At 42.1% G+C, this 27920-nt stretch overlaps 1 protein-coding gene across 2 annotated transcripts in view; it reads right to left on the bottom strand.

The window, feature by feature from the left end:
- Window positions 1–4893: 4893 nt before the first annotated feature.
- The window catches only part of Edem3 (ER degradation enhancing alpha-mannosidase like protein 3), a 66194-nt gene continuing 43167 nt past the window's right edge, over window positions 4894–27920 (bottom strand). Inside the window, exons 14-20 of one of the 2 annotated variants that reach the window (XM_059280453.1) lie at window positions 23834–23999; window positions 23433–23587; window positions 22347–22443; window positions 20254–20445; window positions 19397–19562; window positions 14567–14752; window positions 4894–8802 (exon numbers count right to left, since the gene is read on the bottom strand). In XM_059280453.1, the coding sequence (XP_059136436.1) occupies window positions 8396–8802; window positions 14567–14752; window positions 19397–19562; window positions 20254–20445; window positions 22347–22443; window positions 23433–23587; window positions 23834–23999 (1369 nt within the window). In that variant the 3' untranslated portion in view covers window positions 4894–8395. Of the gene's footprint in view, window positions 8803–14566; window positions 14753–19396; window positions 19563–20253; window positions 20446–22289; window positions 22444–23432; window positions 23588–23833; window positions 24000–27920 lie in introns of both variants that reach the window. The other variant, XM_059280452.1, reaches the window with a different exon arrangement.

The raw sequence follows: 27920 nt of genomic DNA on the forward strand, positions 1-27920 counted from the left end.
CAAGTGAAGCCGTGACCCCAAGGCACATGCGCAGAGCCGTCCTGCTGCAGAAAGCTTAGAAGGGGTGGGTTCCAGATGCGTGTGTCACTTCCCACATCTGGCCTCTGTGTTCAGCCCGTGGAAGAAGAGACCGGATGATAGGACGTTCTCAGGAACGTTCTGGCTCTGAAATCCCAAGGCTCCCATGTGAGCCATGTTCTCTTCCAGGGGAAAAAAAAAACCCCGAAGCTTCTTCAGGGTTGTCGTGACACAAAGTTGTTGCATCATCTCTTTGACATTTCCCAGGGATTTGAAGCCCTTGTTCATTCAGGACAAATGTCACTCCCACATTCCAGACTGCGCACTCCAGTAGTGACTGCCCCTCCTGAATGCCCCCGACTGGCCCAGACCAAACAGATACCAGTTGTCCATTTTTGCTTTTGCTCCAGGGCTTCCGGTCTAGTGGCAAGTCAGCAAAACTGACTGCCGGCCGGATTTGTTTATAGTTTAAAGATGTCTCTTAGGGTGGCGGTGTGGACCCCAGAGGACGAAAGAGCCAAAGATGGGTGAGACTGGCCGTTTCCTAGGAAACAAGGAGAGCTAGCTCACTCGTTCACCATTTGAAGGGTCTGATAAGTATCCCCTGACTCGGCAACCAGAGGCCCTAGTCTGTGAGCAGTGCCTTTCTCCATTCCCACCCTTTCAGCAAGAGCTAGGACCCTCAGGCCCCAGGTCCCCTCGGCAGCTGACTAGCTGGCCTTAGAGGCGCTTGTGAAGCATCCCTGTAAACTACAGTACAGCTTGCCAAGCCATCACACAGATAAAAGAACCACACACCCGCATGCTCGGTGTGTGTGGATGCCTGCTAAAAGGTAAAAAAAAAAAAAAAAAGGCAGTCCTCTTTACCAGGCCTCTACGGAGGACCTCATTCACCATGTTGGATTAGCACTCAACCTGTTTGGGCCTCTCTGAGAAGTTGCTGGAACAGGAAGGAACCACTGTTGAGCTGAGCAGAGAATTATAAATGTACCCACGTGGGTACGTAGCTCTCATAAGGCTGCTGGAGACTGTGAACCCCCAGGAACCAGAGAAGGAAGATGGTGGGTCAAACTGAGTCATCAGTCTGGCCAGACCAACTGGTAGAGGCACGATCTGAACTCAGCTCGGGAGAGACATTTTCATGGCTTCTGATAGAAGAGCAGCTCTGACTGACAGAAACTTGTGGGAAGGTGAAGGGACAAGGGACAGTTTCCATTGACCTACCTGGCTGAACTGGAGCTCTGAATTAGAAAGCCACATAATCACTGACAGTGAGGGGGACTGACAGACCATGGGAAATCTCAACCTTGGAGGACGCCTTTGGTGTAGATAACTGATCTTGAACTGAAGAATGGTGACTGGTCCTCTAACAATGGGTTGGTGAATATATAACTTGATGTCATTGTTGGGAGGTGATGAAAACGCTGGGAAGTGGGACCACCTGATTGGAGGAATGTACCTGTTCCCGGCACCTTCCTTCCCCTCCAGTACACTGCTTTCTAACTACCCTGGGGCGAACAGCAGCATCACATGGCCTGTGAGGCTGATGCTCTGTCTCACAACAGCCTTAGCAGTACAGTAAGATAGCCAAGGACCGAAGCCTTGAACACTGTGGGCCAAAATAAATCACCCCCCTTTAATTGTTTCTCTTGGTATTTGCCACTTTGAAATCGTCTAATACATTAAATGCCACCCAGGAGCCTATATGCCACCGTCTAGGTGACTAGCTTGTAACACTATGTGGGGGGGGGGACCCCAGGAGGAAAGTTATGTCACTAGGAGTGTGTCCTTGAAGGAGATATTGGGGCCTGGCCTTCTTCCTTTCTTTTTCTGCTCCTTGGTTACAACGGAGACAGTAGTTTTCCTGCTCGAATGCTACCATGATGCTCTGCTTCACACAGGTCCAAGAACCGCACAGCCGAACAACTCTGGACTCAAACCCCTCAAATATGAGCCAAAAGCAATGCAGTCTTCTCTTAAGTTGCTTATCTCAGGAATTTTGTCTTCACACAGAAAGCTAATTTAAAGGATGTTTTAAAATGAGAAGAATTCACCTGGGTTTCCTGCTTTTCTCAAAGCGTAGCCAGTGTATCCACTCTGTATCTGCTATCTGCCTGGCAGTCACTTAGTACCTGTATCAGCTATTAGATGAATTGGTACTGTGAAGCAGTGCTTGTGTTTAAGTAAGCCTTACACAGTAGTCTAACACCGTTTCCCAGTGCCAACTTCATCCTCCACCTCACCCTCACCTCACGTCTCTCACGGGTGTTACATCACTGCACATCACCACAAGAAAGGAGCATGCAGTACAGGATTTTGAGAGACAAAGAGAAAGACTATATTCATACAACCTTTATTATAACCAGAATTATTGTTATACTTTTACTATGATTGGCTTAGAAATGAAATCTTATCCTAAGATACCTGTGTATGCAAAGAAAAGTACAGTTTATGTAAGGTTAATATGCTCTCATGTTTCAGGCATTCACTGGAGTGTTGGAAAATAGTACCCATGGAAATGGGAGACTACTACACACAATAAGAAAAGAGCAATTGTCTATAATGCAGAGACAACCACAGATATTTTAATGTGTTAATATCTGGTATTTAAAATAGAATCTCAGCCCACATTGATTTTCACCATTCTCTAAGCACTTGACACACATTCCCCATAAACTCTATTATTTGTTTATTCATTCATTCATTTATTGATGTGTCTTCTATAGCCTTTCGGTTCATTGCTATACTCTCAGGTTTTGAATGTCCTGTTAGTTAAATGAGTTAAGATCATGACTATCTATATGTGCATTTGTATGTGTGTGTTTAATTATTCAACAGAGTCAAGTTCACATACGATAGATAATTCTAGATTTTTTATTATTTATATTGAAGAATATTTTTATTATATCTAATATATGTATAATATATACTATACACACATATAACACATGTATAATAAAATATACATTATATCTATTATAATTATATATTAATATTTATATATTTATTCTTTATTAATATTATATATTTATTATTATATACATATAATACATTCACTTTTTTATCAAATGGTATTTTTTAAACTTTTTATTCATTCTCTGTGGATTTCACATCATGCACTCCAATCCCATTCAACTCCCTGTCACCTCACTTCTGCCCTCTGCCCTCTGCCCTCTGCCCTTGCAAACCTCCCCCACCAAAAAAATTAAAAAAAAAACAACAACAAACAAAATCTTGGTGTGGAAGCTATAGTGTGGTCTGGTGAGTCATACAGTATACCCTTTCATCCATATACCTTTACTTGCAAGTGTTTATTGCAATGAGCCCTTGGTCTGGTTCAAGGCCTCTGGCTTCTGCTGCAGTATGGATGCTGGCCCCTCACTGGAACTCCTCTTGGATATCCTGTTGTTGATCTGTGTCATGGAGATCTTGGAGCTTTGAATCTGCAGGTCTGGCCCCTTCACGTGCTCCAGCAGACCACAGATGAGGTGACTGTTGGGGTAGGCTAACTCATAGCCTTGGTTCTGGGCCTGGGTGGTGGGTTAGTGAGCCTGCCGGTTTTTCCTCATTGACACCACCTGAGTGAGCTCTCTAGCATGGCCCCCGGCTAACTCACCCAATGTAGCCCACAACAGAGAGTGGGGCCAGTTCTCCTGCTCTGAGACCTTCGGGCCCAGCTCACCCACACTCACACCACCAGGGCAAGCTCTATTGTGTTGTCCAGGCGAGGTGCAGGGCCCACTCTCCCAAGTGCTGCAGTTGGTGAGGGGCAGGGCCAGTTCCCCCTAGTGTTTCAGCTAGTGAGGGGTGGGGCCAACTTTGTGCAGGCCTATCCTCATTGCTTTTGGGGGGGACATATTAAGGCTGGACTAATTGCTCAAACAACCCCAGAACAGATGCTGTCACTCCTAAGCCTCAATTTCAGAGGGGGAGACATGCCAAGCAGGAAGTGGGTGTGACTGATCAAAAAGCAAGCAGGAACTGGAGAGAATCAGGGCTGAGGAAGCCAGAAGAGGGTGACCACTGGACCGATCTCAGGTTGGCCTCTGGAATTGAACCAGCGCTGCCCTCCACTGCCCAGTCACTAAATTTGGCACTGTAAGACGCTTGGAACTTGTTGGGGTCTTACAAACGATAAGGGTCATTATGTAGATTTTAATGCATCTGCTCAGATCCTGGGAGAGCGAGGAGATGGGGCCATTGCAGAGTGCCACTGAAAGGAAATGGCCTCCTAGGACCAACAGAGAAGGGCCACGGCTACCGTGGTGGTTTTAATAATGTGCCACTGTCACTCTCTAGTCGCCATAGGCTCTGGCATTTGAATACTTGATCCGATCTGCAGTTGGTGACACTGTTTGGGGAGGGACAGGGGGTGTGGCCTTACTAGAGGAAGTGCCACTTTGACAGGCTTTGCGGTTTCAAGGGCTTCCTGCCACCCCGGTTTCCTCTTTCCTGTCTGCAGCGCTGGATGTGTGCTCTCAGCTGTTTGTCACTACATCTGATGGCCGCCACTCCCTGCTGTGATGGTGGTGACTCCGAGTCCCCAGAAACCAAAGCTGCTTTAGGCCAGTCTTCAATACAGCAATAAAAAGTAACTAACAGAGCTACTTTTGATGATAATATTAAAAGAGGGCAAGTCACTTTATTAAATATAAGTAAATTCAAGACATAAATGTTACCAATATTGATGCAGAATTATTAGCATTTATTTTTAACTCTACTTTGAACTAGGCACTATGAGTTTTAGAACTGATGTTTGTCTGGGTTTCTATACCCCAAATGCCCCCAATTCACTGCCCTGCAGTAAAGAGAAACAAAAAGAAAAGAGAGATACCAAATTCTAGATATTTGCACAATGATTTTAAAAATTCAAAATTTAAAACTAGACCAGAATATTTACATGTTTTATTAAATTTACAATCAGTAATATAATCAATACACAATTATATACAAGGATTATATACATTTTGCCCAGACTTTGACATCACAGTACATAGTTTCCATTAGAAATATTGTATACATTTATCACCAAACGATAAAACCCAACAACAGTAGTGTTACAGCACCTGTTAGTACAGACGGCTTTTTCATAAATTACATCATAAGAAAATATACGGCTGTAAATTGGGCTTTAAAAATGTCTTTTATAAAATCTGAACATACAATGTTTCATTCACAGAATGTTTTTTTTCTATGTTCTGACTGTAGCCTTGCGAATAAAACGACCAGTTGGAGTATTTCCTAAACGCTACCCACCCTCTAAAATGATAAGCACTATCTGAATTACTTAGGCTGAGCTTCTTAAGATGAACCTGGCAGGGGTTTGGTGAGGGAACAAAGCTGGCTTTGCTATAAGAAAGGTTTATCTGATGGTAATTTGAAACTAAAAGAATTCCCGAGAAAATCATTACATTAGTGAAATTAAAGTCAGAGAGTGCATAATTTTTCATTTAAAAATATCTAACACTGTAAAGAAAAAGGGAAAGGAAAATTACAAAATAATTTGTTCTGAAACAATTATACTCTTTTTGGAAGCTTATTACATAGGTTAAAAAGAAAAAAGGAAACCTAACAAAATATCCCACCTGAAACATATCTAGTAAACTACAGTTCTTTCACACTTAAATTTTATGGGGAAAACATTGCAAATTAGGGAATATAATTTCAATGGACTTTCTATGTGAGGAAAAAAAAAACTATACCTAATTTTACTAGGCAAACAAGTTTTAAAACTTGAAAATACCTGAATTAAATACTTGCTCTAACAGGTAACTCTTAACTTTCAGGTAAGATCCATACTTGATTCCAGGTTTGTAAACATTATATAAATCTTTCTTAGTCAAACAATTTTATGGCTGTGGTGATCATTTCAGCTCGATTTCTAAGCAGTCAACATTTAACTGAGGTAGACCAGATGTTTCTAAACTCAGGGTCTCAGAATTCCCTGAATCTTTAGCAAGTAAATAAAATATCTATGAAAAATTTTTAACAAACAACAACAACAAAAAACATTTAAAAAATCTATGCTGTTAAAATTTTCTAATGAACTCAAAGACTACTTGCGGCAGTTAGGTCAAATAAGAAAATGAATGTGGAATTAGCTAGAATGCTGTGTTCTGAAGTGGAACATATACCTCCTTCTTACGGGAAAAACTGAGGATTATTCCTTCCAGATAGTAAGTAAAACATTTTAAATTTATTTCTTTAAAGGATTTGGTTTTCTAAACAAATCAATAAGCTCATCTAAACCTTAGTGAAGGGCAACAGCGCCTCCTAGTGGCCAAAGGAACGGCAAGTGGCAGAAAGCTGGCCTTTCCTTGTATGTCATGGGATCCTTCATGCCAGTAAGTTCTTGAGAGAAAAAAGTGATGCTGCTTTGATAACTTAAAAGAGTTAGATCTAGACAACAACGGCTTTGAGCTACAAATCCAAAATCAATGCCTGTAAGGCTTCTGCAATCAAAGCCTAGAGGAAGAGTGTTCCTTTTCTCCAAGCCCCAGTCCTGTAAATCAAGTCAGGTGGTTAAGCTTCAGCTACCTGGGCAGCTTTGTAATTAGGACAACAAAGCACATCTGCCCTCTGTATGCACTAGGTATTACAGTTCTAGCCCCTGCACCAAACTGCACATGCAGAGAGACTAAAAATACCCACTTCGGTGTCAGGTTCAACTACGAGCCAACAAAGGACTTGTTATTATACTACCCCGTCCCCAGTGAATTCTCTAAGAGTTATTACTCACTGACCCAATTATGCTTAGTCGGAATTTTTGAAAGCAGGTATTCATCCCCTTATGAAAGGGCATGTTTACCTGGGACCTAAGACAAACTGTACACGAATATACACAACTACGATACAGCACTACTGTCTTTAACAGCTCCGTGTATAGTCTAAGTTATTCAGTACCTCAAAACCATGTTTTAGAAAAAGATTATGGTGTAATGCCATGGTAAAAAGGAATGAAGTCTCTCAAATATTCCTTTAGAAGTAATTAAAATAAGTTTAAAAATAAATAAAATGAAGAAAACCATGATTCCAATGTAGAACTATCAATAAGCAAAACCAAAAATAATAAATGTGGCCAGCCCAGACTGCCACAAGAAAGAAAGAAAGAAAGAAAGAAAGAAAGAAAGAAAGAAAGAAAGAAAGAAAGAAAGAAAGAAAGAAAGAAAGAAAGAAGGAAAGAAATAAGAACTCTTTTTTTTTTTTACTTATATGGCTATATAGTTTGTTTGTTTGTTTTTTACACAGGTCACCAAGGGCTAATTTTCAAGTCCACATCAGAAGGAGTATTTGTTAAAACAAAATTAAATAAACCTAAATCCATGATTCAACAGAAAATGTGACAGACTCCTTAGGTGTGATGTTAGAGACCAGCTTCAAAGGATAAAGGTGGTAGTCACCCCGGGATTGCAGACCACTACTATGGGTTATAATGGCTCCATAAGAGAGGGAAACAGAACAAGGCTTGGGAGGAGCCTTCTGGCTCAAACTGGATACCAAACATGGGATGGAGTAAGGCTGATGGCTAGAGTAACCACCTTAAGAGATATGAACTGGAAAAGACATATAATCTACCCCCAAGGATCTACTGCTGATTTCCATTTAAAGTAGTCATAGCTTCCCCTATGGCCCAACGGGAAGTTGATATTGCAACATTATAGTTTCTCTTTCTCTCTATTTACCCCTGGTATCAAGCAACCAGTTCCCACTCTATCTATATGACCCTCTCCCTGGCCCCACAGTAGGTCTTTATAGGAAAACTCACTGGAAAAAGTACACTGGCTTCACCTTTGGTTTAAATGCAAGGACATTGTTGGGAGAGAAAAAGGAACCAAGTCTTCTTGACCATTGCTCACTGAATGAAGCAGGTGAAAGCGATGAGCAGAAACAGTTGTTACTATGGATGCCTCTGCTTCACAACCTGCAGGTCACTTAACGTGTTCCTGTGAAGGCAGCAAGGCCAGAATACCACAGCACTCATTCAAATCTCAGCAGAGCTTCTGACCCCAAACCCAAGGCAGTGAAGCTCCCTTCAATTAGAAAGCTGCACTGGCCCGAGTCCCCACTTCCCATCAGCGGAATTCGTTTCCTGTCTACCCAGGAATGGCCAGTCATCCTCCCCTGGCCTGGGAGCTGCAGGGGATGCAATACCATCATTTGAGGGGTTGTGAGTTTCCACTTTGGACAGGACAGTTTTGGTGAGGTCAGCTCTAACACAGCATGCTCCAGATTCCTACGGTAACTACTTACCCCAGTCAGAACGTGCTTTGAGCACTGCTCAGAGCCTCCCAGGAGCGCCTGCTTGGTATAGGGTGTCAAAAACCACAGTTTACCTCTTCTTTTTAAATGTCTACCACCAGAGAGAGTCCTTACAGAGTCAGAGTTCATCCTTCTCCATCATTTCAAATGCTTCTATATCTTCATTCCAGTCTGCTAATATGGAGTCTATAGGCTGGACCTTTTTACCCCAGCTAACATTAGGATTGGAATCTTCCTCAGTTTCTGATTGTTCTTGAAGTTGGTTATCTAAATCTGTACATTCACCATCAAGACTTGTAGTCTCAAGGCTTTCTGTGGAACTAGATATCTGTTCAGAAGGGGCAAAGCCAGCAGCCTCTTCAATGTCTGCTGGAGACGAAGACTCTGAGTGAGAATCTAGGGGGTTTTCAGGGGTCTCCTGATCAACCAGGTCAACTGTCTGAGGAAGGGACAGTATCTGTTCTGTACTTTGATTCTGAGAGTCCTTTTCAGAAGACGGCTGGTCTTCATTCTCCATTTCAGGATCTGCATAGGAAAAGAACAAATGCATCACTCTCCCTCTTAAAAAGCACACCTCACAACTTTGCAACAAGATTAAGAAATAAAGCAGTCCTATCAAGCAGTAAACAGTAGCCCTGAAGTCAAGGTCTTACAATCCCATTTGCTGTGGAGTTAGTTGTGGAGAGAATGTGCTGACAGGAAAGTAAACATCACTCCAAATGGAAAGGAATAACTCATAGCATAACGCTGACTTGGATGAATATTAGTGACAAAAGCACCAAACAGAAATGTTAAAATGCATACAAAATTTCAACATGACTAAAATGCATTAAACATCATGGCTAGAGATGGCTCAGGGGCTGAGTGTGCCTGCTGCACAATCATTAGGACAAGAGTTTGGATCCAAGCATCCATGTAACAAGGTGGCGTCTCAGAGATACTTCTAACTCCAATTCTGAAGCTTCTGACCCCAAACCCAAGGCAGTGTGTCACTGGGGGTGGGCTTTGAGGTTTCAGATGCTGAAGCCTGGACCAGTGTCTCATTCTCTCCTGCTGCCTGCAGATCAAGATGTAGAACTCTCAGCTCCTTCTCCAGCACCATGTCTGCCTGCATGCTGCCATTTCCTGCCATGATGATAATGGACTAAACCTATGAACTAACTGTAAGCCAGGCCCAGTTAAATGTTTTCCTTTATAAGAGTTGCCATGGTCATGGTGTCTCTTCACAACAATAGAAACCCTAAGTAATATATAAAGCAACTCTAATTTTAAGAACTACTACCAAGACTGATAAAAAATTGGTAAAGAAAACTCTAACTGCAAGTACAGTAACTCAAAAGAAGCACCGACAGCTAAAAGTGAAATCACACATTTTTTCATAATATAATAAAAACTACAAAACTAAATTATGACAGGTATAAGGCTCATATTACTTAATACTATATAATTATAATAAAAAGAAAAAAATAAGAGCTGATTACATTTAGATAGGTTCCAGAACAGGAAGTTGTCACATTTAACAGTTTTCTACTCTCTATTAAAAAATATGCAAATAAATGATTTCAAAAAGAATCACATTTCTCCTTCTTTTAATTTTTGAACTACACAAAATTGAATTCTAAAAAGATTCAGTAAGGGAAGAGCTATCATGTGAAATGTATTCCAAACAAAGCGTCTACATTACTGGTATGGGAATAAACAAATGGGTTAGAAGTACAGAAGTGCCAAGTACTGCCCACTGGGCTTGTAAAGCTTGTGAACCCACAGAACAAGAAACAGAGGCGGCCGCAGCTAAGTCAGCCTGGGCTTTGAGAGGAACAAAGATTCAAAGGAGCTGAGGTTAGTCATCTTGTTACGTCTCCACTCTCAGGCACCTGTTGCCAATCTAAAGGTTCTAACACTGATCCAGATATGGCAAATCAGAAGAAACACAGAAACAAAAAGACTGGACAAGGGTCCAAAGAACATCAGTGGGTCTTCCTAATCAAAGGGAAGATAACGTTGGTGAAGACTTAAGAGTCTGAACGTTATACAATCATTCATTCGCCAGCACATTCTACGGTAAATGAAAGCAAAGCTCACAGGGTTAAGAAGAGCTATGTAATAAATAATCATGCAATAATCACTAAATAAATTGAAGACAAAAACTTACACTCTGCCAAGAATGGAAAAAAGTCATTCAGAAGGGGCATTTGAACTGGGTATAGAATGGCTGAACTTCTCAAAGAGGAAAAGAGCCACAGGGATGTGAAACAGAAGGTAAATCCACACAGAAACACAGCTGTTTAGAGAAGGGAGGGCAGGCAAGCATGGCTTCCTGACCACAACACTGGGCTGTTCCTCTCCAGGCAGAGAGCCATCTGCCCACGTACAAGGTCATCTTCCCCGGAATAGACCTTTCCTATGGTCTTCCACAGTCAACTCCAGGACGGCAGCCGACTGCAGCCTCTTTTGAAGGGGCTCCTTGAGGACCGACACTGCTTGGCTTCAATCCAGGACAGTCTACAAGGTGGACTCTTTCTCACTGAATCCCGCCTCCACTTTCTGTCTGCCTCTTTACCAGACACACACTAATACAGCAGCAGCCTGGAAAGCATCTGTCTCCAGCCTTTAGGGCACACAGAGCTGTCCTTGAGGCCAGAAGCATGGCAGTGTATGGGAACTTTAAAACACTGAGGCTTTCCTCCCACTACTAAGGAAACACTCAATTGCAAACTGCTTCAATTTAAAGGTCACCAACACATTTTTCTGTGAGACAGGGCTGGAATTATTAAATATCTTGAAAACCTCAAATTTTGAAGCAATGAGACACTAAGAGACACAGTGTTAAAAGTTTTGTTCAAGAACAGAGCGTGTGTTATAGCAGTGGCGGCCACCACTGCTACTGTTTCTGGGATTGCCATTTCATAATTGGTTACTATAGCTAGCACAGTGGAGACCCTGGCAGCAAAAGTAGCTACCACAGTTAGTTAATCTTTCATTCTATTGGGCATGATAAATTTAATTCAATAGTTATATACATTTCGATTGGCTTTGAAAGTTATAAATTTATAAACTCAAGTTCCATTTGCTTTTGGGATACCATCTTACAAGGACTCCAATTTGCAGTAAGGCTCGTTAAGGAAGGGAATGACTCAGTTGCCTTTAGCTACTGGCTATGGGTGGGGTAGGACCTCTGTTGGTCTTTTCTGTGTCGAACACACAGATTGCAAGCCCAGTGCCACTTTGAGAACTTTGGCAGCAGTTAGCTCTGCAGCTCACACAGAATTAAGCCTGTATGATAATGAGTATTCAGAGACGGGTAATGCCTGGGGGGCGCTCACCAACCTAAGACAGAGCACCTGTGTGGCCTGGGCAGGTGTCTCCATGATGGGCAAGGTGACCTGCTGATGTCCCACGCAACCTAAGTCAGAAGCTCATTTTTTAGTAAAAGGGGGGACCTGTAGGGCCCTAGCCCCCGTTTTGGGTAGCTGTTGCCTTGCTTGCTGACCTTGACCTTGATGTCCTTCCTCCCTGTGCTAAATCCCTCCTGGGTTCCACCCTCCTGAATGCTTAAGGGAAGTTACTTGTCTGTGTATCCTGCATATTGGGCGTTAACAGCTTAGATGCAAGATTGTAAAACATCAGTAGCGAACTTCTGCCCTCCGGGGTTCTCCCATTGTGCTGTAAGCCTGTATTTAAGACCTCCTCCCTTCTTCAATAAACGGCATTCGGCATTCAAAAAAAAAAAAAAAACAAAAAAAAACAAAAAACCACCAGAAAAACAAGCAGAGTCTAAGTTAAACACTGGAGGAAAAAAAAAAAAAAAGAACAGAGCGTGGACAACTGAACTTTTATAAGTGTCGGTGGTTTTCCCAAGGAAGCAGCATTTCCGCTCAATAAACTTCTCAAGCTTCAGCTTCTGAAGGATGTGTAATATCTGAACACTGTTGCTAGCAGGTAGGAGGACAGTGTCAGGTATACAGATCCTAACAGTCACACTTATCAGACAAAAGGTGGGTACAGAAGGGAGCTTGTCTGGGGTTTCTATCTCCTGTACTGAAAGTGCAAAGGCCTTCTCCATCAGCAAGCAATGTGACATCATTGGAAGGATGGTCTGAAGACATTCTGCTGCCTGGATTAGGTGCTTATTACTGAGGGAACTTCCACAGTTCTAATGCACGAGCCAGAGCTAGGAGACAGAAAGGGCTTCTGGGTCCCCTTCCATGTCTCTCAAAGTGCAGGTGAAGAGTCGCTGTGCTACAATGCCTGAGAGTGTGTCTAAATGTGGAATTCTGATCCCTGCTGCAGACTCTTAACTCAGCACAGTGGAAAATGTGGGCGCCTCCTCCACTTCCTGATGCAGGTGAAGGGCACGATAGGGTGATGGTATGGGACACATTAATGGTGACCACTACAGAGTCTAACTCCTTAGACTATTATCCTAAGTGAATAAAGTGGGTGATCTGATTGGACTAGTATCACTCATTTCTCTTACAGTGATTGATTATCATAATGTTGGCTTGGCTAACACAATTGTACATTTCTCAAAGTGCTATTCCATACACAAACCCTTCTATTAAAGGAGTACTGTAACATTAACAGCTTAACAAAGTTATGGACCATCAAAGTGTCATTTACATAATGTCTTTTTACTGCAGTTTTTAAGGGAATGCTGTTCCTTAGCAACTTCTTTCTAGTAGAACTGTTTTTCCTACCCTTTTCCTGGTGTGGGGAGCAGGTTCTTTACTACTACCACAGTCTTGATCAACCCATGTGTGCCCCTTACCTCCACAGGAGCTTATACAACAAGCCAATGTGTTGAATATTTTACTTTGTATATAAACAACAAATGATTCAAAGGAATAATTTCTTATACAACAATGCTGCTGTTCAAGAGACTCCTGCAGGGGCCTGGACTAGTGAATTCATCTAGAGTATGGAATATATAATTAATAGAATTAGTTATAGCAGGATCAATAAAGAATATTATGGGACAACTGACTGAATATGGAAGTTATTAATTACATTAAGTCGTATATTATCATGATACTCAGCGAAACAAAATTATATATGTATGTGTGTGTAATACACACACATACATATATAATTGATTTATGAATGCAAGATACTTACTACTGTTAATAATGTAGCTTGGAATCATTTTACCTTTTAATATTGCTGCTGAAATTCCAATGGTAGCAGAAAACAGGGAAAGCAAAGGCATTAAAGTGTTATACAGATTAATATTAATTTGCCTGTGTTGATGCACAGCAGAGTGGGAAAGATGGGAATTTTGAAAAAGGGCCCCAGGGATAAAGAAATCAAGTTACAGGCGGGTTTAAGAAGATTAGGACCTCCCTGTATTCTGTTCCAACTACACATCCTTCCACACCTGCCTCATTCACTCCACTGCTCTTACATAACTGACAGTTCAAAGACTCTCACAGAGCAAAGCCATACAAGAAGACAGAGCACTGGCTGGGAGAGCACTGTACTGTTAGCCTTTTTCAAACACCCTGCGGGCGGGCGGGCAGGCGGGCGGGCGGGCAGGCAGGTGGGCGGTAACAACCCCATACAGATTATCCAGTGCCATTCAGTAAGGGGATGGGAGACACAGCTCCCTCTACAGGGCCTCCTCCTAAAAAGACTGCTGCCAGGAGCAGGACCAGAGCCTCTACCCCTCAGCTTTTCCAAATGCTCAGGCGTGAAAATGGCAGCCTTCACACAGTGGTCTCAAATAAACTTTCAAATTCCTAACAACACTTTAGCCTTGGGAAGATTATATATTCTTATGAGTTAAGGTCTCCTGCTCATCAGGCAAAGCCATTTGTAACTTCTGGAGTATAAAAATCCACGTGATAAACGCAGAGAAGCACCTACATTTCTAATGCCTTCGTCAAGAGCGGCCTGGAGTAGATGCTGGTGAGACTGCTACTACCATATTGTATACAACACCCCATAGGTAAAAAACGGAGTTCTAAAAGCATTCTAATTCAGCCATCAAAGCAAATATTTTACTATTTATAATAAATTACTATTAATATTTTACAATATTAATAGTAAATTAAAAACAAGTTATATATAATTTAATAAAAATAGTAAAAATAAACAATAAATGCTAATAATAATAAAAAATAAAAATAATAAATTACTATTATTTCCAAAAGAAAAATTCTAAACAAGCTTCTAAAATTTTTACTTGTTTTACCAGCAAACCAAAACTAAAAAACAAAAGGAAGCCTACGTCACTTGGCAGCATCTTTGGCTACTGAGCTAATATGACTAGCACAGCAACCCCGGCTCTTACCTCGGTCTCTTGCTTTGTCAGAAAGGAGCACCTCCACCTCCTCGTGCTCCCGGATGGCATCCAGGATGATGCTGCCTTCTTTGCTGAACAGGAAGAGCATAGGGATCTTGATGTCGTCCGTGTCCTTGCCGTCGCCTGCCATCTGGAACAGGGGTGCGGTGTCGCTGCTGCTCCCCTCGTTGTCATCTGTCAGAAAACAGACAGACGTCAGGGGCCGTCCACGCAGAGACGGTCAGGAAACAGACAGACGTCAGGGGCCGTCCACGCAGAGACGGTCAGGAAACAGACAGACGTCAGGGGCCGTCCATGCAGAGACGGTCAGGAAACAGACAGACGTCAGGGGCCGTCCATGCAGAGACGGTCAGAAAACAGACAGACGTCAGGGGCCGTCCATGCAGAGACGGTCAGGAAACAGACAGACGTCAGGGGCCGTCCATGCAGAGACGGTCAGAAAACAGACAGATGTCAGGGGCCGTCCACGCAGAGACGGTCAGGAAACAGACAGACGTCAGGGGCCGTCCACGCAGAGACGGTCAGGAAACAGACAGACGTCAGGGGCCGTCCACGCAGAGACGGTCAGAAAACAGACAGACGTCAGGGGCCGTCCACGCAGAGACGGTCAGAAAACAGACAGACATCAGGGGCCGTCCATGCAGAGACGGTCAGAAAACAGACAGACGTCAGGGGCCGTCCATGCAGAGACGGTCAGAAAACAGACAGACGTCAGGGGCCGTCCACGCAGAGACAGTCAGAAAACAGACAGACGTCAGGGGCTGTCCACGCAGAGACAGTCAGGAAACAGACAGACGTCAGGGGCCGTCCACACAGAGTCGGTCAGAAAACAGACAGACGTCAGGGGCTGTCCACGCAGAGACAGTCAGGAAACAGACAGATGTCAGGGGCCGTCCACGCAGAGACGGTCAGAAAACAGACAGACGTCAGGGGCTGTCCACGCAGAGACAGTCAGGAAACAGACAGATGTCAGGGGCCGTCCACGCAGAGACGGTCAGAAAACAGACAGACGTCAGGGGCCGTCCACGCAGAGATGCACTGTTGCCTCCCTATTGACGGAAATGACTTTATGTACTAGACAAATGAATTAAATCTTCGGATCAACTATTTTTATGACTTAGCCTAAGGAAATAACTGAAAGCAGCAAAAAACTCTAAACTCAAAAAAATTTACTGGACTACACTATTATAAACGGCTCTCAATAAATTATAGCAAACTACTTGCACACAGGAAACAGTATATGAAAACCACAGAATACAAGTCTCTATGATTATGACTGGGATATTTTCATATGTTTAAGGAAAAGCCTACAAACAAAAGATTTTAATAACCTGGATCACACAGCCAGAACTATGAATGAACTTTTAAATTTCCTCTAATGTATTTGTTAGCATTTGAGTGTTTCTTTTCTCTCTTTTTATTAAACTTTTTCATTTACTTTACATACCAACCAGTTTCCCCTCTGTCCTCTCTTCCCATTTCCTCCCCCCACCTCCCATCTGTCCCCCCATCTGCTCCTCCTCTGTTCAGAAGTGGGCAGGTCTGCCATGGGAGTCAACAAAGCATGTCATGTCATGTTGAGGTAGGACTAAGCTCCTCCCCCTGTATCAAGGCTGGGCAAGGCATCCCTGCATGAGGAATAGGTTCCAAAAAGCCAGCTCATGTGCCAGGAACAGGACCTGGTCCCATTGCTAGGGGCCTCACAAACAGACCAAGCCACCCAACTGTCATTCACACGCAGAAGACCGAGGTAGGTCCCATGCAGGCTCCCTAGCTGTCGGTTCAGAGTCTGTGAGCTCCCACGAGCTTGGGTCCCCGTCATGATCTTGACCTCCCTTGGTGTTTGAGCATTCCTAATTAAAAAACTTAAAATGCGCTGGGCAGTGAGGGGTGCACGCCTTTAATCCCAGCACTCGGGAGGCAGAGCCAGGCAGATCTCTGTGAGTTCGAGGCTAGCCTGGTCTACAGAGTGAGATCTAAGACAGGCTCCAAAACTACACAGAGAAACCATGTCTCAAAAAACCAAAAAAAAAAAAAAAAAAAACCCACAAAAACCAAAAAACTTAAAATGCTCTGAAATCACAAATGTTTAGATCAAGGATTACTTAGCTGGTACTAAGCTGAATTAAACAGTACTATTTCACACTGTTTAAGCATCAGTTAAATCTCTGATAGTGTATCAATCACATCCACTCGCAATATCACACACCATCTCGTGAGGAAATGAAAATGCCGTCTCACAGCACTTGCTTCACAGGCCCAACAAGTGGCAAACACAGTGTGTCCTCTCAGTAAGTGGTCAGACAGAGGACGGCTGTCTGACTCCCAGTCCCCTAAGACCCTAGAACTGCCACACAGAAAGACTGCTTCTGCCCGTGGTGGGTGACAGTCCATGCACGTGACTCAGGCTGAGGGCTTGGCTGCCTTTGGGGAGCTAGGAACAGAGAGGGAGAGGGAGCAGGTGCACGAGGGGCTGAAGAGGAGGCGCAGCCGTAGAACACCCAAAGACTAGACAGCACTAGACGAAGAGAAACGTGGGCCCGGCAGCTCACAGCTTACAGCTCACAGCTCACAGGGACCCGGGGTCAACTCCGGCTGTACGACTACTCTTGGGCTGATGAAAACCATCCCTTTCCATATAGTAAACACCTCCCTTCTTAAAATAACAAGTAAATCATTACCTCCTGCAGTCTTTGTAATAAAAAAAAAAAAAAAAGAAAGAAAGAAAAGAAACCCAAATTTATTCAAAGGGAAAAAAATGCTTCATCAGGAAAAAAAAAATTTAGGAGAAAGAAGTCTCACACACATGTTAAATTTCTTTTTAAAATAAATTTTCTGACAACAAAAAACATCATCTCATTCTTTTCTTTTCTTTTCGTTTTCGTTTTTGTTTTTTGAGACAGGGTTTCTCTGTGTTGTTTTGGTGTCTGTCCTGGATCTTGCTCTGTAGACCAGGCTGGCCTCGAACTCACAGAGATCACCTGGCTCTGCCTCCCGAGTGCTGGGATTAAAGGTGTGCGCCACCACCACCCGACCATCATTTCATTCTTGTTCCACAGAATCCAGTGTAGGATTCTGCATCAACAGATACTAAAGAAAATGTCTGACCTGACAGTCTTTATATATCAGAGCCTCACAAAGACTCTGCCCAGAAACTGGGAAAATCTTAACACAGAACGGTATTTTCTAAGATTGATGTACACATCCACACTATATTTTACACTTTAAATCTCTGTTTCTAAGTCTTGGTAAGTAAGAAATGCTCAGAATCATAGTGACAATAAGATATAAAGTTCTTCAGTAAGAGTAACCTCAATGTGAAAATAGCCAAAGATACGCAGGATGACTCAAGGAGCCGGGAAATGGCTCAGTTGGTACAATGCCCAGCTCAGAGCAAAGGATCCAAATGTGGATCCCCAGTAACCACATAAAAGCTGGGCATGGTGACGCTCATCTGTAATCCTAGCACCGGGAGTTAGGGGGACAGGTAGACCCTCTAGTTCACCGGCCAGTCAAAGTTCTGGGCTCAGTGAAAGACCATTTCAAAAATAAGGTGGAGAATAGCTGGGAAGACACTAATGTTGACCTATGGCCTCCACACACATGTACATGAATGTGTACACATGCACATATTTGTACACATACACATTTAAAAGGACTGAAGTCAGGAGTCAGCAAAAATGTCCTGTAACTGGCCACACAGCGAACTCTGTCAGCTTTGTGTTCTCTGTTGGAACTATCCAACTCTGCATCTCGGAGTACTTGAGACATCTACACGAGTCGTGTGGCTGTGTCTCAGCAACACCTACACAAACCTGATAGTTTGCTACATGTGGGTTTACACTATTAAACACAGTTTCTCCTAAAACTCTCTAACTAGTGGAATCGATTCACTTAAACCAACATTTTAGTATCCGTATAGAATAAACAAAAAGAACAAATCCTAATACATAAGTGTTCACGTCTTCTGTTTTTCATGATGCTAGAGTCAAAAGCAGGGTCACTGAGTGATCCTCTAAATGTCTTATGCATTCTCAATGTAGAAATGAATACTAATTAAGGAAATGGAAAAGAGAAGATAGACTTTCCTGGTCAATTCACAACTTTCTTTCTAGATGCAAATGCCTCTTTACCTTAAACATAGAAAAAATTTAAATTTCTGCTGCTAGTCATAGCTTGTTATGAGGGAAAAAAGGGGGATTGGGAATAGCAAAACTCAGAGATTAAAATGCATGGATAAAGCTGGTAATTTGTAATCTCAGTGGAAAAAATGCCCTGGGATAAAATGTTCTAATAACCAGTTCTTAGGTGTTGTCCAGTATTTGCAGCTTAAAGCATCGTTTTCAGAGAGAAAAGGTAACAAGGAGCTGAAGCTGGGCCAAGGCGGCACTGCCATTCTGTGGCAGGGCCACTAACTGCACCCACATGGCTGCTGTGGTCCCAAAGCCTGCCACCCTGTGAGGAATGGAATCTCTAAGGGCTGCACACTAGAGGTGGCTGAGTGCAATTCTTACCTGGAGACTTGAGGTCTCAAGAGCACAGTTTCTTTCTCAGAGTGTGGGGTATTTTCACAACACTCCAACTCTACCCTCAGATCTTATCTCAAATATCTCCACTGACATTAATATGCAGACACCAGTTTCTGGGTTTTAGAGATAGATAAATATATAGAAATTATCATGTCATTGATCATCTATCCTTTATGTTGTCATAATAAAAATAACCTGACAAACCCTTTGATAAGATTTTAAAACATAAAGGGAAAATCCCCCAAATCACCTCCTCCTGATCAATACACTGAGACAGAGAATTACTCACCAATAACAATGCCGCCAATGGCTCCGGCATTCTGGATGTTGCGTGCCTTTTCTGCAAACATGCACTGTCCTCTTTGTATCAAGGCAATCTTGCCCATCACTGCCTCAGGGTTAGTGAGCTCTGAACAACCATTGTAGGGTTTACTGCTTGCCACAAATCCTCTTGTCTGTCGGAAATAAAGGTAACCAAAATCATCTTTTATCTTCTTCAATTACAATCGAATCATTTCACTTTAGTATCAAGAGCTTTCAGGGAACTAGAATTCTCTCTCTCTCTCTCTCTCTCTCTCTCTCTCTCTCTCTCTCTCTCTCTGTGTGTGTGTGTGTGTGTGTGTGTGTGTGTGTGTGTACATGCAGAAGCTAGAGATCAATCATCAATCTCATCTCTCATTCATCAAGAGCCATTCACCTCATTTTTTGAGACTAAGTCTCTCACTAGAAACTGGGGACCACAAATCAGGCTAGGCTGGCCAGCCAGGGGTCCTTGGGGATGCTCCTGTCTCTGCCTGCTCAGGGCTGGGATTAGAAGGGCACACTGACACGCCTGGCTCTTCTGTGGCTGCTCGGGGCTGAACTCAGGTCCTCGTGTGTGTACAGCAGCAAGCACTCGAAGGACGGGGACATCCTGCCAGGCACTGTACACAAATTTAAGGACGCTTTCATTTCAGTGCAGGAGGCTGAATGCTAAAGTAATGTTTTCTTGTGGGGACTGAAGCCAGAATTTCAGCTGAGTGTGTGTTTCTACCACGGAAATGTACACTCAGACCCCAACTTCTAAACATAAAGCTACTTAATCAGAGACAAAGACATCAAATACTTACTATTTTAATTTCAGTAAGCTTACTGGAGTGCACATACCTCTTTATGTTTAGATAGATCCAGCCCAAACTGAGCTGGTCCAGCAGTTAAGACTACCCTGCCAAAAAACGGGTGGGAGATAATTTGTACAGCTCGTGGAGGCAGCTGCTGCTCTTTCTGTTGCTGACTTGACAGTTCAATCATCTCCTGCATGAACCGTAGTCCATCTTCAGCATCAATGGAACTAGCAGCCTACAGAGAAACAGAGTCCGTTTACTTGGCTTTTCTTCCTGCAAACTCTATCTTTCTGACTCTCTAAATTGCAGACATCTGCATGGAATTTCTCCTTTTAGTTTAGGTCCCCACTAAATATTTTCCACCTAACTTGCCCTCAATACACTACTTTCAGGCATTGAATTTTCTGAAAAGCATTATCTGTAACTTTGATCAGTGTCTTTTTCCCACATATAAACACCTTTGATGGGGATCTGAAATGGTGCTGTATCAAATGCTCAAGTACCCTTGCCTGTTTACCTCTACTGGCTTCCCCTCTAAAGGAAAAGAAGCTTCTTGCCTGACCCCTGTACTTCCTCTTTGAAACTCCAAACTAGCAAGCAGATTCAGGGAGATTCAAAACATGTATTAAGAACTTATCCTCTCCCCACAGTGAGCTGAAGCACTGGGAGACAGTCTTTAGGTTTGTCTAGTGGAGAAAGACATGCAAACATTAACAATGTTTAAAAAAAGTCAGCACAAGGGAATAATTAATTCTACTTGTGTATAACTAAGAACTAAGTCTCAACCAAGGAGAAACTGAAGATGTCCATCACAGGAAAAAGTTGCCAAAAAAAAAAAAAAAAAAAAAAAAAAAACAGGATTTGCTGTAGGGGGTTGGAAGACAGAGAGATACCAAGAGTTCAATCGCACTCTGAAATTTCTAGCGCTAGAAAGAGCTCAGATAATGATGTGAGTTTACTGAATGGAAAACAGAGAAGAGAGCTGAGGTAAGGACAGGAAAGCAATAGAGAAGGAAAACACCATTCAATTCAGGGCAGATGGATGCTGAGATGTACAAATGCATAGTAGATATATGAAAGCTGGGCTTAGAATTTTTGGAATGAGTGCTATATGCGTATGTCCAAGAAGTCACCTGTTAAAGCTAGTGTCAGAGGCAGAAGACCGGTGAAGAGGAGAATAGAGAGAAAAGACTATCATCTAGAGTCATAGACCACCCTACACTGAGTGGGAGTGCCAGGGAAGCAGAGCTATAGAGGACTCTACAAGGTGCAGAGCGAGAACTGAAAAGGAACTACGTTGCTGGAACTCCCTTGGAGCCAAAAAGAAGGACATGTTTTAAGAAGAGGAAAATCAAGGGTTACAGAAAAAGCTCAATTGTATTAAAGATTAAGAGGCCACTTGGTGGCCACTACTTCATGGGTAGCCTAAATAAAAACATTTGAGCCACGCTCACAATTCGGGACCATAAGGACACAAGGATACTCTTAAATGGAAGACGGAGATGGCAAGAAAATAGATACAAATCTTAAAGGAAACGTAAGGTTGTGGGGTTGTGGGAAAGCTGAATTTGAGAGTAAAGGGTGTTTGAGTGTGCGTACAGCTTATAACTATTCAGAATATTCCATTGTTCAGAATCAATGTGCTAATAAAGTAAATAACTTAGAGATTTCATGTTATAAAATCTTTAGAGTAAAAACCAATAAAAAATTATCTAAAAGATATGTTATCTTTTTCAGGTAAAAATATACTCAAAGCTTGATTTCTGTGACGAATGAAATACCTAGATTCAGTACTTATTGAAAACTAAAATAGTGTGGAGTATTATCATATAAATATTAAAATTAACCACTAACTTGAATCAAAATAGTGGAAAGACAATAAACTGAGAGAAAAATTTAGATTTAAGTCCTATCGTTGACGGTATTAATATAAACGAGTTACCCAAATGGTTACAGGGAATTAGGGGCTTTCCCAAGAGCTCTGTGTCTGTCTACTCTAAAGTTTACACGGTCAAATGCCAGCACCCTCTTCGCACTAAACAGCAAAGACAGCATCTAGCCCATCCAGCAATGTCTTACTTGGATTGCATGTTGGACCAGCTGGACTCGCCCATCTTTGAGGTGAATCAAACTCACCCCCATCTTCTTCAGGATTTCTAAATGTTCAGGGTTAGTGGCCATAAAATCTCTGGCTCTCAGAGGAGGTTTAGCTCCACTTCTGAAACTCTCCTCTCTGCAGAAAGGAACCAGAAACAAGGCTTACAACTAACTACACATTACAAGCAGTGAAATATAAAAACCAAATAAGAATAATCTTAGTAGATACTGGAAATTGCTAATTTTAGAAATGGTGAAGCTGGAGTAATGTATTTTCCTACGCATGACTCTGATTACTAACAAACTGTGTCACTTTGTGTGTGTGCCTGTGTGTGTGTGTGTGTGTGTGTGTGTGTGTGTGTGTGTGTATTCCAAAAACTAGATCATGTATGCTGTCTTTCTCTAAAAACGTATTTTTCTCACTTTTTTTTCAGTTTTAATTTTTAAAAATTGTATGTGTATGGGTGTTTTGTCTGCTTGTATGTCTGTGCACCATGTTCATGCAGTACCCTTGGAAGCCAGAAGAGGGCATCAGATCCCCTGGGACTGGCATTACAGAGGGTTGTGAACTGCCATTTGGGTACAGAGACTGGAACCTGGGTCTCTGGAAGAGCAGCCAGTGCTCTCAACCGCTGAGCACCTCTCCAGCCCTCACAGTATTTAAAAGCAAAACAATACTTTCATCAGTGGATAATAATGCCCACTTCATTTTTTTAGCTCCCTTGTAGTCAATGGCCTTTCTAACAACTATATAGAAAAAATGAGCTCATTCTAAAAACAATAAAGCACAAACAAAACCAAGCAAAAACTGCCTTTCCACTATGCAGAAACTACAGACATACGGAGGAAAGTATTTTCTTATACATACAAGACATAATGAAATAATTGACTCTTTTGTGCCTAAAAATGAGCTAGAGAAAATTAAAAACTGTTATCTGCTATTAAACAAAAATAGATAAAAGGTCCCATCATTTGTATTCAATAAAAACTACATACCCCAGTATCTGGTTTCGGTGGAAGTCTTTCTGACTACTGTTACAGCTCCTTAAGTGCTGTTATTTATTGTGGATTAACTTAGTATAATTAGTAAAATTATAGTAACAAATAGAAAATAACATGTCTTACACTCTGATGATGCCTCTTGGACAGCTCTTATCCACCACATTTTTCAAGGGTTCACGGATGCTCTGAGCATACAATGGATCATTAGGAAAAAGAATCTGAGTGTTTGGACAAGTCCAATCAAAATTACTATCATCCAGCTCTGTGTATTCCGAAGTCTGAAACATAAAAAAAAAAAAAAAAAATGTAACTAATAATAATAGTGCTACTTAATATTATGAGTAAAAAGGAAATATTGTTTATAAACAAGAGTGACACCCTAAAAGAAAATGAGATACTATTACAAGCACTTTCCTCTCACCGTGGTGCATACAGTACATGAATTCTAATTATGGGTTTCTACCTAGAAAAGGAAAGTGGATCACGGAAGTGGAAAGACGAGGAGGCATGAACTGAAATCTCACCGTGTTCTTCTTGGAGATGCTGCGATTTGTGGTGGAGAGCCAGAGGGGCAACAGATGAGCTTCTGTTGTAAAGATGTAATCTTCTATGTCAAAAATAATGTCCTCTTTGTCAGCAAATAACAGGTAGAGATACTTAAACATCTCGGCCAAGAAGAATGAATCCATTCTAAATCAAAAAGTCACAAATAAACATTTAAAAATCTAATACAATTAAAAATAATATTAAAAATATTTTTAAGTGTTAAAAAATATTAATATTAAAAATAATATTTAAAAAGCCAATACAATTCGAACAGGTGTCTCAATCCTCCACTGTCAAAATAACCTGGACTCAAGTATATCACAATGGCATAAAATACCCGAGGGGTTGCCTCCCTCACAGGTACATTAATCTTATCAAAACTTCACACTAGGCTTTCTGCTATGGAGAATCAACAGCAAGGAGGCAGTTCAGATGAAGTTTGTTAATGAGTCCCACAGAAGAGTCTTCAAGTCATGTTAACACATGGATAAGGCACATCACTTTGATGACATTCGCTACACAGGCCTTAAAGTGATGAGGAAGGCTTTAAAAGTACAAGAAATCATTTATAAAAAGTTCCACGGAAATGAACACACAGCCACAGGACTGTAAACACAGTTCTGTAAACATTTATCTCCCGGACTGTAAGCAATTATCTATTTATCCACGTGGTTGAGGAGAGAAATATAAGGGGAAGAGTGCCCATGCCTTTACCAATAGTTTAAATAAAATTACCTGTCAGACAAAGAGTATAGGGAGCAGCTGGAATTATAACATCAAATTTAAGTAAGTTGACTACCTCCCACAACAAAGCGCCCAAGGTTTTGATGGTAATAAATGGCTACAGTTTACTTAACAGGTTTGCAGTAGGTACCACGCTTCCAGCCTAGCCCAATTCCTGGCACATCAGAGATCCTCAACAGAGGTTCACCAAATTGAATGCAAGCTGAAAGGATATTACTAAAAATTGATGGGAGTGGTAAGGGACGGGCTTTGAAGACAAAGCTCCTCTGCTACAGAGGTCTCTGGCCATTGGGACATTACCCAAAGAGTGTTTCCTGTTCTGCAAGAGGAACAAAACAGTACGCTTATGTATGAGATCGAAACCACAGCTCTACTTTCCCTATATCTGAACACTGTGTGGGTGTGCATGGGCTACACAGATGTGTGCTGTGTGTAAACGTGGAGCTGATGTTGACCTCAGGTGCCTTCTATCAGTCTCCACCTAATTCTTGAGACAGTCTTTCACTGCACCTGGAACTAGTCAATCTGTTACACCAAGTGCCCAGTGAGCTCTGGGCATCCTGCTTCTGCCCCTGTACCTCTGGGGTTACAGCCACATGTGGACATGCCTGGCTTTTTAAGTGGGGGCTGGGAATCACACTCGAGTCCTCATGCTGTGCCGAAAGCACCTGACCCACTGAGCCATCTCCTGCTATAACATCTGGAAACTCCGTGGCCCATGTTAGAAGTAAATCTTGTTAGAAAAAACAAAACCTGTCCTGTTAGTCTACAATACACTTATAGTTCATTTTCTGAATGCCACTTTGAGAACTGCAGACTGGTGGGTTGATTTGTGAGTAAGAACTGTGATACTGAGCAAATCTGTTTTATAAACATTTACAAAAGAAAAAGGCATAGTTGGATCACACATCTATAAGCTATAAGTGATCTAGCTGTAGGTAAAGCCATAAACGCATACACACATGCAAATGTAAAGGTATTGTTACCATGTCTGATATGACCTCCAAATTGTTCAGCGTTATCTTAAGCACATTATGGCAGGGTCTTAAGAAGATTTTCAGTTTTTCAGTCATTTGAATTATTTTTAGTAATCACATAGTATTAAGAAAATACAAATATTTTCCTTTTGAAAACATATGTTTGTATGTGTGTTGCATGTGGATGCTTATGACCTACAGGACCATGTCAGTAGAGCTGTAGGGGAATATGCACCCCAAAACAGTCTGTCACTAAAAGTTCTCAAGTGCCATGTATGGGGCACTGGTCACAATCCCAATCCAAAATTCTCCCTCATAATTTGGATGGAAAGAAATTATATTTTTCTAAGCTGCAGGATACTGAAAATTGGTGGTTCAGCAAAAAAAAAAAATTCCCGAGATGATATTTAACCCCACAATTTTGTCCAGGAACAAAAATGAAAATTCCTTAGGATAAATATAAAGTTCTAAATTTATGCTTTAAAAATTAGCTTCTCAAGATGAAGACAGAGAATACTTTTATTAGCAGCCTAGAGTTAAGTATCTGAGACTAGTGGGATCAGTCACAAATTCAATGTGAATTGAACATAACAGAGCTAAAAACAAACCTTAAGGGCAGTTAATAAGACAACACAATGAAGACTAGAGTTTGGGCCAAATGCATGTGAGAGGTAAAAGGGTAAAAGGCTCCCATGTGACACACTAAGTTAATGAAACAGTGGTCTTCAGTCGGCTAGAAGGTACACACATATCAGCCCCTTGCTCCATTAGCAACACCCTGCCTGACTCCAGATGACTCCAGTGCTATTGTGCTGGAAACATCTTGAGCATAATGAGTGCTCTCTCTCTCTCTCTCTCTCTCTCTCTCTCTCTCTCTCTCTCTCTCTCTCTCTCTCTCTCTCTGTGTGTGTGTGTGTGTGTGTGTGCGGTTTTGTTTCAAAGCTGAGGATGAAATTCAGTACTTAACACAAGCTAGGTTAGGTGTTCTACCACCAAACTACCTCCCAATCCACAGAATTGAAGAGACAGTCTACACACTGGAATACAGTCAGAAAGGAGCAAAGGCCGTGGGAAGAAGCCCAGCAACAATGCCATGAAAGAAGTACCTGGGAGTGAGGGAGAAAAGAAGGTTGGTAAATCCTAAGGGATGAAACCGTTGAACAGACTGAATCACAGACACCTCTAATCCCTCAGCGTGTCCCTTTTGTATTATAGCACCTATCCTGTCTGCTCATTTCTTTACACAGCTACCTGCTCACCGACTGCAAAGCATGGCAGGGCCACGAGTGGGTCTCATCTATCAACCCTAACACTTAGGGCAGCACCTGGCATAGAGTAGTGCTTTAACTACTGTTCACTGAATAAACTGCAGCTCTATCATGGTTCTCTATGCCAATGTCCTGATTAGGATTCTCAACTAGCCTCATCAGATGCCTTTGAACAAGTCCTCTAATTACTTCTCCTTGGGTTCTTCATCTCTAAAATGAGGATTAGGATGGAATCATACTCCCAAGGGCTGCTGGATCAAACGAGGTAAACACATGAAGTGCTCAGAGGAGCACCTGGAGAGCAGAAGTGTTAGCAGTCTTGGCTTTCCGTTTCTGCTGTTATCTGTAGGTCCACTTCCAAAAGCCTCGCTTTTCCTCATCAGCTACAGTCAGGGGAGGGGTCCCAGGCCTAAGGAACTCTCTCTGAAACACTCTGAGAGAAGGGCTGAGGGCCAGTCTCGTGAGATTATGAGTACTGTGTTCCTCATGTCTTCAGTGCTTTTGTCTAAGACCATTTTTCCCTTCTCTTACTCATCCGTGAGGACTCAGGATTCTCCAGAAACATTTCAGTGAAGATCGCATACCAGCTTACATGGTTGCAGCACATTTGAAGTCTGTTTATATATGCTTGTCTTCACTAATTCAGTAGCTCAAAGGACATGACTTTATGTCTAATCTTTAAAACTAGTATAATGTCGGCACATGACGGGCCTCGTGAATATTTACAAAACGGATGTTTGCTAGCCAAGTGCAAAAACAAGCTTCAGTGGTCATTCAGAAATGTGAAGACTACATAAGTGATCTTTGGATAGCAGAAATGTTAGTGACGACCACCCTGATCAATGTGTGTGCCCTTCATCACGTGAGCACTTCATGGTACCCACATCTATCTAGTATCCAGTGAAACAGAAACCACCACTGGGCTCCCTGCTAGGGACAGAATCAGCGCACACACTGACTATGATAAGGTTGTTGAAGAATTATTGACTGAATACAAACTACAATCCAGCTCTTTCATTATTTTGATAATTTCTCTTACATAATGTTTAAAAAACCATTACAGCTCAGGAGACAAT

This window comes from Peromyscus eremicus, chromosome 15 (assembly GCF_949786415.1).
Source record: "Peromyscus eremicus chromosome 15, PerEre_H2_v1, whole genome shotgun sequence".
Classification (NCBI taxonomy): domain Eukaryota; kingdom Metazoa; phylum Chordata; class Mammalia; order Rodentia; family Cricetidae; genus Peromyscus; species Peromyscus eremicus.